This window comes from Helicoverpa armigera, chromosome 6, assembly GCF_030705265.1.
Source record: "Helicoverpa armigera isolate CAAS_96S chromosome 6, ASM3070526v1, whole genome shotgun sequence".
Lineage (NCBI taxonomy): Eukaryota > Metazoa > Arthropoda > Insecta > Lepidoptera > Noctuidae > Helicoverpa > Helicoverpa armigera.
In genome coordinates this window covers 10,121,760-10,138,711 of record NC_087125.1, presented here as the reverse complement: position 1 = coordinate 10,138,711, position 16,952 = coordinate 10,121,760, and the positions used below count along the sequence as shown (strand labels likewise).

The 16,952-nt window shown below is 37.8% G+C and overlaps 3 protein-coding genes across 4 annotated transcripts; all 3 read right to left on the bottom strand.

Moving 5' to 3' along the window:
• Window positions 1-355: 355 nt before the first annotated feature.
• Window positions 356-3,007, bottom strand: LOC110371103 (inactive peptidyl-prolyl cis-trans isomerase shutdown). Its single transcript, XM_021327212.3, has 4 exons — window positions 2,828-3,007; window positions 2,345-2,648; window positions 1,475-1,674; window positions 356-1,334 (listed from the first exon to the last, which is right to left on the bottom strand). Exons 1-4 carry the CDS (start codon window positions 2,875-2,877, stop codon window positions 569-571), a joined length of 1,320 nt encoding a protein of 439 aa, XP_021182887.3. The 5' UTR covers window positions 2,878-3,007; the 3' UTR covers window positions 356-568.
• A 2,645-nt stretch (window positions 3,008-5,652) lies between these two features.
• On the bottom strand, window positions 5,653-15,097 carry LOC110371058 (myosin-VIIa). 2 transcript variants are annotated; one of them, XM_021327141.3, is made up of 11 exons: window positions 14,939-15,097; window positions 14,271-14,528; window positions 13,142-13,326; window positions 11,561-12,768; window positions 11,223-11,467; window positions 10,307-11,143; window positions 9,689-10,030; window positions 9,156-9,373; window positions 6,748-9,074; window positions 6,081-6,577; window positions 5,653-5,938 (listed from the first exon to the last, which is right to left on the bottom strand). In XM_021327141.3, exons 1-11 carry the CDS (start codon window positions 14,960-14,962, stop codon window positions 5,756-5,758), a joined length of 6,324 nt encoding a protein of 2,107 aa, XP_021182816.3. In that variant the 5' UTR covers window positions 14,963-15,097; the 3' UTR covers window positions 5,653-5,755. The 2 variants fall into 2 exon arrangements, with proteins under 2 accessions (XP_021182816.3, XP_021182817.3); XM_021327142.3 differs by having other exon boundaries at window positions 6,081-6,574.
• Window positions 15,098-15,544: 447 nt separating this feature from the next.
• Window positions 15,545-16,952, bottom strand: LOC126056724 (26S proteasome non-ATPase regulatory subunit 7). The gene is made up of 2 exons (XM_049850554.2): window positions 16,616-16,952; window positions 15,545-16,441 (listed from the first exon to the last, which is right to left on the bottom strand). The coding sequence occupies exons 1-2, from the start codon at window positions 16,788-16,790 to the stop codon at window positions 15,618-15,620; spliced, it is 999 nt and encodes a 332-aa protein (XP_049706511.1). The 5' UTR covers window positions 16,791-16,952; the 3' UTR covers window positions 15,545-15,617.

The following is a 16,952-nucleotide window of genomic DNA, read 5'->3' as shown; positions in this document are numbered from 1 at the left end:
CTCATCTTCAAACTTATTTTTGACGTGACAACGACTTATAAATTGGTTTGCCGGGTGACACTACAAGAAACTGCGTTACGCTCCGCTCACGTTATGCGCTCACAATGAGAGCGAGTGAGAGGCACGCGTCCCTTCCACTCGGGCATGGTTAGCCCGCCTAAGAGCGAGAGACAGACACAAAAAGTGAAAGGCACGCGTCCCTTCCACTCGAGCACACTTAGCCCGCCTAAGAGTGAGAGAGACTCAAAGTCGTTGTCACGTAAAACTTTCGCCCGTATACCGACTTTACAGGCAACCAATTTTTTTTACTTTAAAAGTGCTTAACTCTAGGCCGCATAGCAAATAAAACAACAGATTAGTCCTCAAATTTATTTTAATAGTATGTATCACATTACTTATAGTTAAGGCTCCATCTCTAAAACCTGTCCTTAGGACTGGAAGCGTAAGTTCACTGGATTTTGGGGCTTCCACCGGGAAGTTTACTAATTATAAAAAATAAGTTGTCTCACCCTGCGCCCATACTTATAGCGTACTAGCTTTTGCCCGCGGCTTCGTTCGCGTGGAATACCTAATCAACAAAATTACTACTTGATCCCAAAGTAGTTTTCTGCATTACAATTTCAAACGAATTTTCTTCATTAGATGGTTTTTCATCCTTACATGGTACTTCGCTCTTATCATGTTTAGTGATAAATAAATTTTCCCTGATACAAACTTCCCTGAAATATGCAATTTTATCTGGGCCGAAGCTAGATGGTATTATCAACTGATGTTCACTATCATTATTTTTGAAGTTACTAATCAATTCATCGACTTCCTTTTTAAATTCATCTTCAGCCTGTTGTAGTAGTTCAGTTTTTTTCTTTGACTCTTTACTATCATTCCATGCTTTCATCAACAAATCATATTCTGCTGCTATTGTTTCTTCATTGTCAGGTTTTAATTCCTTAGCTCTCTGGAGTCTTTTGATGGCTGATTCATATTCACCAATCATCTTTAAAGCTTTAGCATTTTGATATAGAGCCTTTGGATTGTTCCAAAGGCTTCTCAGTCTATTCAGCTCATTACAGGCAGTGCAAGCCTTCAGTGGTTGCTTCACATTGTTGTAACAAACAACCAAGTTAATATACAATTTTTTTAATAATTTTTCTTGCCGCCTCTCTTCGTTTTCATCAGCAAGACGGCATTTGTGGAGCATGTTGATGGCTTTCCTGAATAATTGAATGGCTGCTGTATAATTATTTGTATGAAATAATGTGATTCCTGAGCTTAATAGCAGTTTGACTTCATGCTCAACTCTTTGGAACATGTTTGCTTCTGAGAAGTTAATTTTCCTGTAATGGTCAAACATTATATTAATTTCTAGAAAAAAAAGGGTGATTATAGTAGGATATCAAAAATTAGATTTCATAACCAAAATAATTACAAAACTTCATTAAACTTTGCTACTGCAAGTAAATGATTTACCACCTACCCTTTTTGGGGAGTTATGATGCTCCTAACAACTTTAATATAAAATACGCAGTCAGCTTTAGGTTTGATTCTCGGTGGAACCCCCAAGTCACCATACATTACTTTGTATGAGAGAAGAAACACGGATGTTTCACCCACCAACATTGAGTTTACAGCCATCTCCAGGCCTGGTAACAACCCATTATCCTTTAGGTCCACTTCCTGAAATAAGAATATGAAAACATACATACTACACAACTTGTATAATTTATTTAATTGAATTATTTATTATTCTTTATTGTACACAATACATATTTTAATACACACACAATAGAGAAAAGTTATGTACAAAGGCGAGCTTAACCCAGAGTTGAGTTCTCTGACAGCAAACCTTAGAGCGATAGAGAGATGTGATAGAAAGAGTAAGTTAGAAGTGCACAACATTAATGTCTACAAAACTACATAACAAAATATATACATACCTATATACAATACATACGATATAATAAATAAATACATACATACAAATAAGGTCATATTGACAGGAAATGTTCTTTAGTTCGTCTCTTGAAGATATCTAACGATTTGCTCTCACGTATTCTGTGAGGCAGAGCGTTCCAAAGCCTTACAGAGCGCACAGTGAAGGATCCATCATAATGGCTAGAAGTATGAGGAGGGATAGAAAGTAGGAGAGATACAGACGAGCGACAGGGTTTGCCTCTAGGAACAAGGAGCCTCTAGGAGAAAGCAGACATCAGCATAATCTAAAAGAGGGAGAAGAATTTTGAATAAAAATAAATAAAGTATTAAATTATTACAAATAAATAAAAGACTGAAATCATACTACTATATGCAAGAAAAGTCCAGTTGAATTATTTTTGCTCCAACTTACCATAGGCTTCTTCATTGAAACTATATCAAATGGTTCTAGAGCGTTTTCCCAGTATCCAGAATAAGCAATAGAAACAGTGCAACCTTCATGAAGAGGTTGACCACCTCCTTCTTCAATTATTTTCTTTTTCACATAATCATTTTTGTCAATGGCTACAAGTTTTTCAGCAAACACTGCAAAGTTTTCTACTGGTTGGCCAAGGACATCAATCTTCAGAGCGTCGTCATTTCTTCGTTCCGATGTTAAATCGTATTCATCATAATCTTGGTTTATTTGCAGAATAGAGCCAGTAGTGACCACATCCCTGAAATTAAACGATCATTAATTAACTATCAATTTTCTTACATTCCTGGCATCTTTTGTGGATTTTAGTATTAAATTGTTGTATGTAGGTTGATTATCATCTAAAAAATTATAAATAAGTATATTATTACACAAGAAATATAATTCATAGAGGGTACTTAGTAAATGATACCTACTTACCTCAGATTAAGACCATCTTCTAACATAAAATTCAAGGATTGTGAGCTCATTTTTGTGTCGATGTGTTATCGAAACAGTCAATATTCTAATGTATTTTCGGTTTGCTAAATGATAAATTAAAAAACAACAAACACAAAATAAACAAGAGTTCAACTGACAGCTAACCTACAGACAGCCGTGGCGCATGTCATGTATGACATTAACACATTAAGGCCCGGTTGTTCGTACGTAACACAAGTGTAGTAACCATAGACATAAAGGCTGATTTACATTGAGTCAGTAACTGACGTCAGTCCACTGACAAGTCAGTGCTGACCCGGCACTGCCATCGTGTATATTGATTTGAAGTCAGTACAGTACTACTGACGAAACACTGACACTACACTGACACTACACTGACTTCGTGTAAATAGCACGCGACAGTTTTCGGCGTCTACACTGACGTCAGTTACTGACTCAATGTAAATCAGCCTTAATATAGTAAACAGAGTGCCTAGTGCGAGTTGAACAAAATTTTGCGAATGACTTCACTGTCGAGTTTAGCGAGTCAACTTCAAACGAACCGAATGCAATATTTATGCGAGTGCGAGTTGCCATCTCGCAAATTACTCGCATCACGTTTCCTCACGGCGAATAGCGATGATCATTTTTGTTAGGTTGGTGTTCCGTTCGCTTGGTGGGATAAACCTACCAAATTTAGAAAGACGTCATTTTAGCATGTAATCGTATGGGACGACTGTCTTTCAAAATTTTTGGGGTTATTGTTTGGATGTTTTGTTTATGTTTGACGTGACGCCCGAAAAAAGTTTTTAGTTGTTTTAAATTAATTAATTTAAAATGAAGACAAGTTCTTGTCTAGCACCTGGAGTGCTAGGGAAGCTTATATATTTCTATGAGTCAGAACCTCAGTTACTTGTTCTAAATACACACTGCACATTTTTTGGGATACGTGCTTTGCTTCTCTAATTGGCCTTTGATAGGATCCAGTGGCAAAAAAGACTAAAGCGGTAAGCACCTGCAAATAAAAGAAGGAGAAAGTTTCTTCAATCATATACATACCTAGTTTTGTTTTGGAAATTGATATTGTAACTTACATGAATTGATAAATAGGTACCTTATGTTCCAAGGAAACACGTAGAGTGGATTTTAGATTTGTGCTTTGTCTCAGTTAACTGCACAAGAACTTAAAACTCTTCTTGGACAATCTATATCTATGTCTATATTGCGTCTCCGTGAGGTGAACTAACGAATTAAAAAATGCGCAAGCCCTTGCCCCAATTCTGGCGCTTTTGTTGCGTTCATCTTGGGCCTTTGCGGCCGCAAACATCCTCCGAGCAAAGAAAAAGCGTCCTGCCATATTTTTTGTATTATTTTCACTAAATAAAAACTTAATTGTTGATATACGAATATCTCCTCACTTCACTTTCACCACAAAAATCTTCGTGAGAACTTTTTGGTTAAATTCGATCGCGTTTGCATTTATTTACTATTCGATCTGTCAAAATCTGAATCTCGCACTCGCATCACGGCAGAAATAAACCAATCCCGTGCCTGTCACGTTCACTTGAGAGTCCGAGCGATTCGATTTCGAAAATTTGTAAACTGGCACTCGCTACTTTAGGTTCCAATTTTTGACACCAGGCGGAGCTGTTTTTGTTCCATACAAATCTTAGTATACGCGCTCTCATGTGAGTCCGTAAATAAATTCACGAAAACTCGCACTAAGCACTCTGGACTGCGCACTTATACCCAAAAAACGAGCCGAGTGAAACAGTTAGTACGGAGGCCATCTGTCCCTTTCTAATAGAGTGACTATGAGATTAAGCTATGTGAGACAAATTCGAATTTGCTAAGATTATTAAACACAGATTGGTATTGAAGTTTTAACTTACGCACAGGATGGTGGGTATCTTAAGGTAACAAAAAAATATCTTGTGTTTCTCCGTGATTCGGAAGGCACGGTAAGAACGTAACGTTATGGGGATAAATGATGTAAGAAATTATATGCATTGTACAGGTACGAAGCCGGGGTACTTTACTTCATTTATCTATAATATAAAAATGAATCGCTAAATGTGTTGGTAAGCGCATAACTCAAGAACGCCTGGACCAATTTGGCCAATTCTTTTTCTGATGTATTTGTTATTGTTAGGAGAGGAGAAGGTTCTTATAAAGAAAAAAAATAGGGTATAGTGGGGGCGAGTTGGGTAGAGTAGGGTAGGATAGGGTAGAGTAGTCAGTTCACGGAAGCGAAGCTGCGGGTAAAAGCTAGTATAATAATATACCTAAATGAAGTAAAGTATTCCGACCCGACTTTGCCCAAGGTAAGGTCAGTTGCAAAATGCATTCACAGTTTCTTATGTTAACTGTATGACAAATTATGACTACACTGTAGCACCGTGACCGTACATACAGAGCCTATGTTGTTCATAATATACTATTTATAACAAACATACAAAAAAACTCTCACTACATATTTAACCAATTAGTTTAATCACAATAGCAAAACAAACAAACCCAATATTTAAAATTAAAAACATCTTTTATGTTATTGTGATAAAACTAACGAGAATAAAAAAGTTTTTTGTAGTCATGAGTAAGATCACTTGTTCACGTTTCGGTCACTGTTTATTATGGACTCCCTCACGTTGGGTACTTTGTACGTTGGCTACTCCCTTATGTGCTTTAACTATGTACACGCATCTATAAACCTTAAATACTTCTTTGTATAATCCATTATATCCTCCCTTAAATGCATATACCTAATTTATTCAATTATATCAAGACTAACGTAAATGCAAACCATGAAATAATAAAATAAATAATTTCATTAAAACTTAATTTATTAATCACTTATTATTCACACATTTTCAAATGAACTATAGAGTATATTAAAATAATTTACAAATATTTTCATTGATATCCACCTTAATTTAAAAATTGTCTCAAAACAGCTATATACGACGAAATCAGGTCATCCATTTTGTATCCCAAAGAAGTTTCACATAAAATTTTCGTTCCTCGCAAGAAATTGCCCATAGTCATGTGGAAAAAGGTGTTGCCCGATGACCAATTGGATAGTTGAGAAAATGGATGAGTAACTAAGACGTCCTGGAAAAAAGTAATTTAATTAAAATATATAATAGAACTTGGCACTATTTGCGTTAAACATTCGAATGGGGACACCTAATCTCTTAAAAAAATCAATACAATGGTCTCATCAATAAAATAACAGCGGCTGACGGGTACTTACTCTACTCTGAGGATGGATCACACTGACACCGTTCTTGTTGATTCCTATGACCACCATCTCAGGGTAAGTAGGATCCGATGTTTGTTTCACTTCGAAGAAAGCAGTGCCGAAAGTTGGCAATAGGTATATTTTCTTCAAGAACTGTTCTTTAGCTTCATTTTCCGTCATGGAACCACGTTCCAAATACGCCTTAGTTATAGAGGACTTCCATTGCGAATTATTCTGGATCTTTGTCATATCGGAAGGTACGTAGTCTTCAAGCATATGCGTTATTTGTGGTAGCAAGGATTGGTCGCTTCCATATCTAGCTCTGTATATCAATGCTGCTAATTCTGACAGATCTTGTTTAGACATTTTGTGGTACCCTCTCAAGTATTTCGGAAGTTCTTGCGGGAAATAGAATATTTGATCTGCGTTCTTATCCTTCCCAGGGACTGTGTTAATCCAAAGCTTTTTCATGAAGAATATTTGGTAGTTCATTTGCATTTGTGAACCTGCTGTAACGAGAAAGAAGGTTAAAAAAGAGATACATACAGATACAACATATAGAGATACAACATATGTATCGATAATGACAATTAACTTCGTTTAATCAATCTCGATTGATGTACAAATTGCTCAGTAAAAGATTTTTTTTCCAAAATAGTTGTACACAATTGGGACTCACCTCCACGTACTGGACGCGTTGCCTTCATCCATTCTACAAGCTCATGAATAAAGTCAAAGAAGTAATAGTTTTCAGGCACCGAGAACACCTTATCTGCGATCTTCACGAACAAACTGAACCCGTCACTGTTCTTCAGGTTTAATCTTCCTGTAATCTGTTCACAGAGGTCTTTAGCCTTTGTCGAAGATTCCACTTCGAAAGCTTCGTCCGTATCATCGGGGAAGTAGACCTTGTGGTATATCTGCATACTTCGATGTTGTATAGCTTCTACCTCCACAATGTACGGGGGATACAATCTAGCTCCCTTCTTCTGCGTTTTGAATACGCGCTTCAAACATTCCTTAGCTATCGGATGTGGTCGTGTCTTGAGGAAATCAACCAGCTCTTTCAGTAACGTTTGTCCACAAACAAAGTTGCCAGTCATAAGCCACATTAACTCCCAGCCCCTCTCTTCACTTAACTGTATCCTATTGTTTGTCAACTGTTTCATTACTTGACAGTAAATCTCATCGCGTAAATTAATGTCAGTAACAGCAGCTCTAAATATCTCGTCTGTGTATTCAGTCACGGTTCTCGCCTTAGGAGCTGGCATGTCTCCCATGTATTTGAGAATGCCGAAGAAAGCTGCGACTGCATTCTTCGAAAGTTTCTCGTCGGTCAGTACTTTCTTTAAGAGCGGTTTGCGTAAAGGTTCTCTAGTGTGAGCCCATAAGTCGCCAGCGATGGCTCGCTTGGCAGTCGTTAGTGTAGATTGTTTCGATATCGATGAATTCAGATCGTGGTTCTCCCTGAAATATTGCTTAGAATAATTCTCGAGCGTATGCATTCTCTTTCTTTGAATGGTATTGTATTTCGAAAGGTTTTTCTTTTCCGTATTTATGTTACCCTTCTTGAATACTTCTAGAATGGTATTTGAGGGCATTTCTAATGTGGGTAGGATGTAAACTTGCTCTGTTGGGAATAAACCTTCTTCGCCGTTACATAGACCGTGTCCCCAAGTCGTGTTCATCAATGTTTCTCCCGTGGAATCTTGTAGAAGAACTATGAGGTCACCTTTCTTGAACTTGAGGAAGGAGGATGCGTCACTGTAACCTTGCAGATCTGACTGTGCAACTACGTAAATAGAGCGCCTCTTCAGTCCATCGATCATGTATATCAAAAGCGAACTCATTTCGCCAGCATCTACACTTTGGAATTCAAACTCTTCTTGCTGTATTGTTCTGATTGTTATCCTGCCAATATTGTCGTAATCTTTATCAGCGTTAAATGCTACGTAAGTCACTTCTGGGTACGATATTTCTAGAAGAATATGTTCTAGCTGATCTACAATGTAAATACCAGTCCAGTTCACAGCTATAATGACTATATCCTTATTGATAGTTTCACCTTTTATTTTGATAGCTTCGAAGAACCTTGAGAACAGCATTGGCCATTTTAATTTGGCAAATATAACTATGTCTTCTTTACACCTCAGAGGATCAATTTTGGTTTGAATGCTTGTCGAGTTTTCGAATGCTTTAGTGACCAAATGCTCCCATTTTGTCAGCGCGGCATCGTTTGATTGAAGGAATTGGTTCGGTATGTAGTTAACGATGAGTCTTCTTAAAATATTTGGATCTATACTTGGTCCAAATTCCACGTAATGTTGCTGAGCTGCAATCATGGCTAAATCTTTTTCTGAATTACATCTGTATTCGCCGAACTTAACTCCTTTAATTACTTGGTAGTATATGAGGTTGGTAGCGACAGGATCGTCAGCAGGGTTGTGCCAAGGAGTAAATACTTCTTTCCTATAGAACAATCTCCAAGGTGCACTCTTTTCAGGAGTTCCCTGTTCTTTAGCAAATTGTTCGCACTGGGAGATAGCATCCATTATGTGTTCTCCTTCACTTCCTAGCGAAAGAACTTTGTCATACAATGTAATGTATAGCGAAAAGCCGAAAGAATCTGTCAGTCCGATACTCTCTGCTATTTGCTGGCATATTTCTTCGGCGTTCGATGCGGAATCCGCTTGGACCGTTTTCATTGATTCGTCCATTAATGTCACAGTTAGTAGGACAGGTTTCTTGGTCTTTGTAGCTTGGAGTTCAAGCCAGCTGGGTGGTTGCGTACGTGGGCCATTCTTGAAGGTCCTCATGAGTCTACCTTCACAGTACGGAGCGTACCCGGGTGGACCGGAACGAATGAAGGCTCGTAGATATTTGACAAATCGTTCTGATGGAGGGAAACATCCGACGCAAAGCGACAATAGGATCCAACCTCTTGCGTGTGATGCCTTCGAAGGGTTATTAGTAAGTTGCTTACATAAGTGACAGAATATTTCGTCCCTGGAACGAGAAAGATCGAAATTAGACCTTGCAAAAACTAAACCAGTCAGGGCAGGTAGAAATAAGTTTTTTATTATTTACCTGAGTTCCTTCCGTATAATTCCATGGCCAATAATAAAATGCAGTTTTTCTAAATTAGTGGTTCGCCTCGAGTTGAGCCAAGAGCTATACATGTCATTGGTAACTTCGTCATTAATTAAGTTTTTCATTAAATCTTCGTCAAGTTTAGAGCGATTCTTCAATGTTCTGGACATGAGTTTATTTCTATTGGTTTGGGATACATCTTTTTGCAAGTATTCCTGGAATAAAGTTTGTTTGTCAGTAGGTATCTCAAATAACAATATTTGTTCTAAAATTCTTGCTAAAAGTTTCTGCTATATAACGATGTACGAATGTACCCACACCAAGCTGATCTATCAAGCTATCTTTAATAGATTTACAACTTTATCTCTAAAGTATAAGGTTTAAAATTGATTGGGAAAATTTTCCATAGATTTTTTTATGTATCCATGTGGTATCCAGGAGTCTTGATGTGCTGGTGTCATTCTCTGTACATATGGCAGTACATAATAAAGCAATGATAGTTATTTTGTTGATAAGAAGTTTATACTCACATCAAATTCTTTACTCTTCTGGAAAGCTCGTCCAAGAGTGTCAGCCAATTTCGACATAACAGGTACATTGTCAGGCTTATCATCAGCATACTTCGGTTCAGCTAAATCTCCCATGAACCTTAGTATAGTAATCCACAACGCTTGAGCGGCCATCTTGTCCACGGGCGATGGTAGGTCCAAAAGAGGATGTTTAAGTGGTTTCCTAGAATATTGGTGCGTAGTGTTGCCTAAGAAGTATGTGGCTGCAAACTTCCTGAAGTTAAACTCGTCGAATGGTTCCTCGTCCATTTCTTGAGATTGTAATGGTATTATGCTTGATATTTGAGGTTTGGCTGTCGATGTCTGAAAGATTAAAGCGAAAATAAGTAAAACCACCCTTCATCACCCTTAATCCCAACCAGTAGCCCCAACTACATCTATTATCTCAACCATACTATATATGCGTAAACTCTGGAGCACTCAGTAGTAACCGAATTGCCGAGTCATATAAAACCAATGTGCATGTAATTTACACACATTTATGGTGTGCCTTAAATGTGTGCCGAAACGAAAGGTGTGCCGCACACCTTTCGTAAAATAAAACATCTAAGGAATATTATACAGTGTATGTAAACTCACCACTCCAAAACCAGTGCCCCTGACTGTACCAGCAGGCGTCGCCGTATCCTTCAGGAAACCAAACACATCATCCACATATCGATCGTCAATCGCCGTAGTATTCTGTTCAACATTATCTGCCGGTACATCTTTCACGAACCATATCGACCTCATCATATCACTATACTGCTTCTCATAATTATCACCCACTGCATCTAAACCTTCACCTGACTTGATAAGCTGTGCCCTTTCTTTATTCAACTGAACCAATGTTCCCTTAATAATATGACCCTTTTCTTTAATCATTTTCCTGATTAGATACCCTCGACAGCGCGATTGGAGTTTTCTGAAGAACACTCTCATGTTTATGAACGTTTTTCTCAATTCTCTGGACCTTATTACAGCTTGTATACGCGAGTATCCTCTCCTCATGGTCAGGAATCGACTTCTGTAGCCACGAGCGCGGTAAGTCTTCTGGATCAAAATGGCGGCAGCTCGCAGTCTCAAGTACCGCTTCCTATAAATAAATCTTCTAGCATTCGCTTGCACTTTAATCACTGCTGTTATTAGGACCTTATGTCTCAACTCTTCTAGAACGGTGTCATGGTAATCTTTGAGGAAAACTTTGGTGTGTCCAAAACGATATTCTTCGTCAGTAAAGACTGTTGAGCAGATTTTCTTTGCAGCTGCTTTGCAGTCTGTTTTCTCGGCCGGTGGGATGCCTGGAGCTACAAGGCGGTATCGGTGAACGAAATCGTGGTACCCATAGCGGATTGGGTAGCCTGCTTGTCTGATTTTAGCTGTTTCCATCAAACCAGCGTATCGTAGTTGACGAACGCAAAGACCTTTATCGAAGATCTGAAATCAATGCAGACATGGTTATAGCAAAAATGTATGGAACAGGTAAGAAACCAGATATGCCCCTTATAATACATACCCTTGGTTTTTTAAACTCATTAGGTTTAATACATCTAACAAAGAATGGATGGCAAGCATACAAAGTCTTCATTAGCGCATCGAGAGATGTTTTAAACTGATGACTCAGCGAAACAGTTTTTCTGCTCCCACTCTGCGTAGGCGCATACTCAGTGATGAACAGACTCTTCAAAAATTCGTTACTTGAATCCAACATCATTTCTTTCACGTCCGCTGTTAGCATATCCCTATTTTTGTCCAGGAAACCTGAAATAGACAAACCCCATTCACGATTACATAATGCATGTCTTTATAAGTCGCCTTAAACGCAATTGCTTAGTAAATGGTGTCTAACCTTACCTTGTACGGCGTAAGACACATCTCCAGCAAAATGTTTGATACCAAACTTATACTCGCGGGAAGACTTAGCAGTTATATAACAGCTCTTAGTTCCATGGTTGCTGTTTAATTTGGACAACAAAGTAACGTCAGTGCCTTTGGGGAATCTTGACTCCTCATCAATCAGGGACAGTAAATTCATTGGCTTCAATCCTATCATGTCCAAATTCTCTTGATTGTCTACATAGTTTATATTAGTCCATGTAATACCCTCCTTCGCATACTGCTCTTGTTCGAGTTTAAAAATATGTTTCACAAAGAACTGTTGCAGGTTTTCGTTGGCGTAGTTTATGCAAAGTTGTTCAAAACTGTTGAAGTCGAAATTTTCAAACCCAAAAATATCCAAGATTCCTACTGACCCGCTTGTGAGTTGTTGATCTTTGAACAGTGTTTTGTTTATCATCGAAACAATGTACTCGAAAATGTGACCGTATATGGCTTTTACTAACGCATCCCTGCCTTCCATAGCAGAAGCTACAGTCAGTAGTGATACAACCTTTTCTCCATGAGCAACGAACGTTTTTCTCGTCAAAGCTTCACACAGCTTAGCCTTAGTAACACCCAAAAGATTAGCAATCCTAGTGGCACCAACAGAATCATTAATCTCGGAGGATTCAATATTGTTCGAACTCATCATTTTGAATTTCAAGTTCCCTAAATGCAATATGGCGGCAAGCAGACTGAATGTCCCCCAAACTTCATTATCAGGGAAATTGAGCACTTTAAAAGCTGATCTTATGTCATTGAACTCTAGACCATCATTTCGTCCATCACATGTTAACATTTTGCCAGAATTTAGATAATTATAATCCTCAGGACGTCCCAATTCAAGTCTCTTCTTCTCGTCCGATGATAGCCCAGTGACGAGCGAATAGAATATGTGGTAATTTCTTTCTCCCGTGTTCTGGTAAACGATTCTCGACTTCTCCAAAAGGTATTGATCAATGTTACCCCCTTCAATGACACCTTTCTTACTGAAATAGATGTTAACATATTTGCCGAATCTGGATGAGTTGTCGTTTCTTACTGTTTTTGCGTTACCGAATGCTTCCAAAATAGGATTTGTTTCTTGAATTTGCTGTTCTATCCACGAGTGCTTACCGCTGGCTGCGGCCAAATATTGCAGTAATAATTTCGTACTTTCGGTTTTACCGGCTCCACTTTCCCCACTGAAAAATTGGATTCATAATTTTAAGTATAAACGCTAGCGCTATCTGGCTATCTTTCTTATCTATATCCGCTTGTAACAAATAATTAACATATGTATTATTTTAGCTTCTAGACTGCGAGGTAAACACGCATTGGTATTTTTGTAACTTTTTGATTTCCGACTATTGTCTGCTAATTACTCAAGTAGGTAATGCTATGCTATACCTAAATGGTACGGAACCCTTAGCTTTTAATTGATAAACAAAAGAGAATTCATACCTACTACTTTATCGATGTAAATGCAGTTTAATCGCATTTTGATGACGCGATTAATGATTATGTACAAAATGCCAATCATAAACTTTTATAGGCAGATATTAGACACCAGTTTACCTGATGACGATGCATTGGTTGGACGACGTAGCCAATAATTCTCTGTACGAATTATCACCGATAGCAAATATGTGAGGCGGTATATCCCCTAAACTTCTTTCTTGATAAAAATGAATTTGATCCATCGTGTAAATCGGTAGAATTTCGTACGGATTTATTGCTATTAACATCGATCCTGTGTATGTCTGGAAAAGAAAATCGTCGTTGTTAGTTTTTGGGTATAAAAGCCTGCTATAAAATTTACTAGGGGAACTTATAAGGAAACCTTTTTCTTCTCCGTATCCAAGATCAATTTTATTGTACTCGTGCATAATGCCATAACGAACAGAAAAATTGATTAAGACTTAATTATCAGTGACCCATGGATGCCCCTCAAATTGTAGCGCAAAATTAACAAATTCTTAATTAAGGTCGTCTTTTATGGATAGATCAACACTCTATGTTGGAAATTGAAATTGAAGGGTGAGAAAAGAGTGCATGTATGTAGCAGAGCTCATTATCTATACTAATATTATAAAGAGGAAAACTTTGTTTGTTTTTTTGTTTGTTTGGTTGTAATGAATAGGCTCAAAAACTACTGGACAGTTTTAAAAAATTCTTTCACCATTCGAAAGCTACATTACCCACGAGTAACATAGGCTATATTTTATCCCGGTACGGGCAGTAGTTACCACGGGACGCTAAAAAGTTTAAACGCTAGTGTTGAGATATAGCTATATAAAGGCATAGCATGTGAGTTAAGGCCAGTTGGAGATAGGTTTACGAGTGTCCCCATTGACCAAAATAAACATTGGAAAGCTATTGCGACGGACAAAAGGATACATGGTAGATACTATCAGTGACACAAAATTCTAGCGATAATTATGATTATTTACTTTGTGATAAGCTTATAACGTCACCCATGTAGGTAAATACTAATAAGTTATTTAGAACATATAAGTTGCAAGCTAACATAATAATATCATGTGGATGTTTATGTGAACTGAATGTATTGTTACGGGCCCATGTCTAAAGTTCCAGTATTCCCGTCCCGATAATTAAGTACTTTCTCTGACAGTGCTTACATATCTAGGTTTCCAAGACTTATTAAACACTTCACAGGTGTTTTGTAAGATATAAAAATACTTACGTAAATAAGCTGTTTATTGTACCGCATATGCAGATTATGAAGAATCGTGTATTCCTGCAGGTCGCCAAGAGTGATCATGTCTTCTACGCCTTGTATAGAAGTCGAGTGTAAAGGCTTGAGTACATTTTGAACTGAAGCGAAGAATACGTTGCCATCATCATCTTTCACTTCTATTTTATCACCAGAGCTTTTGAGCACTTTCACAGCTATGGGCACATCGAATTCTGATCGCCCAGGCGGCTTGAGCCAGACGAAGTCCTGAAAAGCATATATTGAATTCTAAATGAAAAGAAAATTGATCTTTTGTGTTAGCTCTAGTAAGCAGACCAGTCAAGGTCCCTGCGAGAATTTGGCTAAAGCGTACAATCATTAAAACTGCATAATAGAATTCTGGGACTATTGCGGTCTAAACAACAATTTATTCTAATTGCATATCTCGTGGTATTACAGTGAATTGGCAAGAAATATGTTGTAGTAAGTATCAAGCTACCTTGTATAGGGTTCACCTTTTTTTGCTGACCATACTGTTTACGCAACTCACTGTTGATGAAATAGTTATCTAGCTACATGTGTACCTAATGCTTAGAAACCGGAACTTTATCTTAGAAAATAACAATAATGGAGCTGGACAATGGAGATCATAAACACATAGTTGATTCTAGACTCACCGACAAACTCACTCGATCAGCCATCTTGGATAATTGAGATTCACTCCACTAAAATTCAAATTCAGAACACCACCATTTTCACATTCACAAATTCCGCGTGACGTTTGAACGACGACTGTGTAACATTATCAATATTTCAGCTGTCTTATCACTATTTCAGCATCAGATAATATGACGGACTTATCGTTAGATATTAAGTTGTACCAAATATTTATCACGCTAAATATGTAAGAAGTATTTAAAGATTAGCGTTTTCCGTAATTAGAATAAATATGAAATTAAAGATAAATGCAAAATATGGTGCATTTTCGCAGGTAGCCACAATAATTTTTAATCTGATCAATCTTGTTCATGATATTTTTCAATCATTCGAAGTGTTAATAGAAGATAATCATATCTAATCGATAACCACCATGCTACTGAGCTGGTGATTAATTCTTGCATGAAAGTAATTAACAAAAATAATGAATTTTAAGCTACTGTTGGCATACATGAAAACTTTTTTAATAAGTATGACTAAACAAAATTGGAATAAGGCATGGAAACTTAGAAAGAACTCCATTTTACTTGATACAACAGAAATCGACAAATAAATAATGACAATAATTGAATTAGTAAATACAATTTATTTAAAAATAATTCAGCAATACAAACAACTTATTCTAATGTTGATTCTAAATTACTTTTTCTTTTCATCTTTTTCTTTTTTCTCCCCTTTCACTTTGTCTTCAGCCTTCTTATCATCCTCTTTACCGTCCTTTCCTTCCTTCTTTTCCTTTTCTTTCTTATCTTTATCTTCTTTCTTTCCTTCTTCTGCGTCTCTGTTCGTAATCTTGTTGTTGATAAGATTATGTAAAGCTATGATGGACCGTACCAAAGCAGCTAAGTACACTACGAGGGACTGATCATTTGTTTTGATGTACAGGTTGTCGATAAAGCTGTCATTGGCTATATCAGGCAACAGGTTGAAGATGTCTTGCAGCTGGTAGATGATCTGATGGTTCATTGGCAAGGAGCCTTGTCCAACCTGGACGAGGTAGTCTCTAATCTCACTGAGTTGGGAGTGCAGGCCTTTCAAGCCAAGCAACTGGTTTGTAATCCTTTGGGAGAGACTGCCAACAGTTGTGTCTTTGATGTCTCTTAGAAGGTGCTCTACACCAACTTCTTCGGCCTCCTCAGCTCCAATCTCACTGGGTACATGCTCAAAAGTCCTTGTTGTTGGTGAACCATCATCATGGACCTCTTCCACAGCCTGGTAGGCCTCAGTGGGGAGGCCAAGGTCCTTTGGCTTAGCGTCAATGATAACTAGGACTGAATTAGGGCAGTAACGCCTGATTAACTCATTGATGGCTACATCATTCTGGTGTAGTTTGGGACCGGTGTGGTACCAGCCCACCACCTTCTCTCTGGCATTGACCTTCTTGAACATGCCATACATGTTCTCTAGGTAGTCATGGTCGAGGAACCAGACTGACTTGTCTTTGTCATCCTCATCAAAGGGCACTGAAAATAGAGAAAGGAATGTGATTAATTACTTTGAGCCATGTAAATAGGACGCATCTGAAAGGTGACTTTCAAAATAACATGGAAACAATAGTAGCAGACCCAGATATGCTTTGTTGTCACAAAGTAACATAAGACATCAGCAGAGTACATGGAATTTGTCAAGTTAATTACCTGCAAAGCTATTAGAGACGTCCAGAACACCCTTAGCTCTCCAGCAACCCAGCAATACACCGACAACTCGCTTCTGGTTGCCTATTTTACCCATCCGATTGAAGTGGTCCACTACACTCAACAGAACCAAGGGATGAACCACCACTTTTGTGGTTAAAACTTCTTGACTGGGCATTGTTGCTGAAGTATCTTTCTAATATTTAAACAACAAATTGAATACTATTGAGCAGTAGTAACGACAACAATATTAACTCTGAACTATATTTCGCTCAAAATCTACAAAATAATGATTTCTGCCAAGCGGCAATCAAAACTAAAATTTGACAGTCATTATAAA

What these genes read in the sequence shown, in the direction of transcription:
- LOC110371103 (XM_021327212.3), bottom strand. Translation starts at nt 2,877, where the DNA reads ATGAGCTCACAATCCTTGAATTTTATGTTAGAAGATGGTCTTAATCTG. An exon ending in GAAGATGGTCTTAATCTGAG is followed by an intron (nt 2,649 to 2,827) that starts GTAAGTAGGTAT and finishes GTTTAATTTCAG; the next exon opens with GGATGTGGTCACTACTGGCT. An exon ending in ATCATAACTCCCCAAAAAGG is followed by an intron (nt 1,335 to 1,474) that starts GTAGGTGGTAAA and finishes TGACCATTACAG; the next exon opens with GAAAATTAACTTCTCAGAAG.
- LOC110371058 (XM_021327141.3), bottom strand. Translation starts at nt 14,962, where the DNA reads ATGGCTGATCGAGTGAGTTTGTCG. An exon ending in CTGATCGAGTGAGTTTGTCG is followed by an intron (nt 14,529 to 14,938) that starts GTGAGTCTAGAA and finishes TATGCTTTTCAG; the next exon opens with GACTTCGTCTGGCTCAAGCC. An exon ending in TGTGTCTTACGCCGTACAAG is followed by an intron (nt 11,468 to 11,560) that starts GTAAGGTTAGAC and finishes TGTCTATTTCAG; the next exon opens with GTTTCCTGGACAAAAATAGG.
- LOC126056724 (XM_049850554.2), bottom strand. Translation starts at nt 16,790, where the DNA reads ATGCCCAGTCAAGAAGTTTTAACCACAAAAGTGGTGGTTCATCCCTTG. An exon ending in CGTCTCTAATAGCTTTGCAG is followed by an intron (nt 16,442 to 16,615) that starts GTAATTAACTTG and finishes CTCTATTTTCAG; the next exon opens with TGCCCTTTGATGAGGATGAC.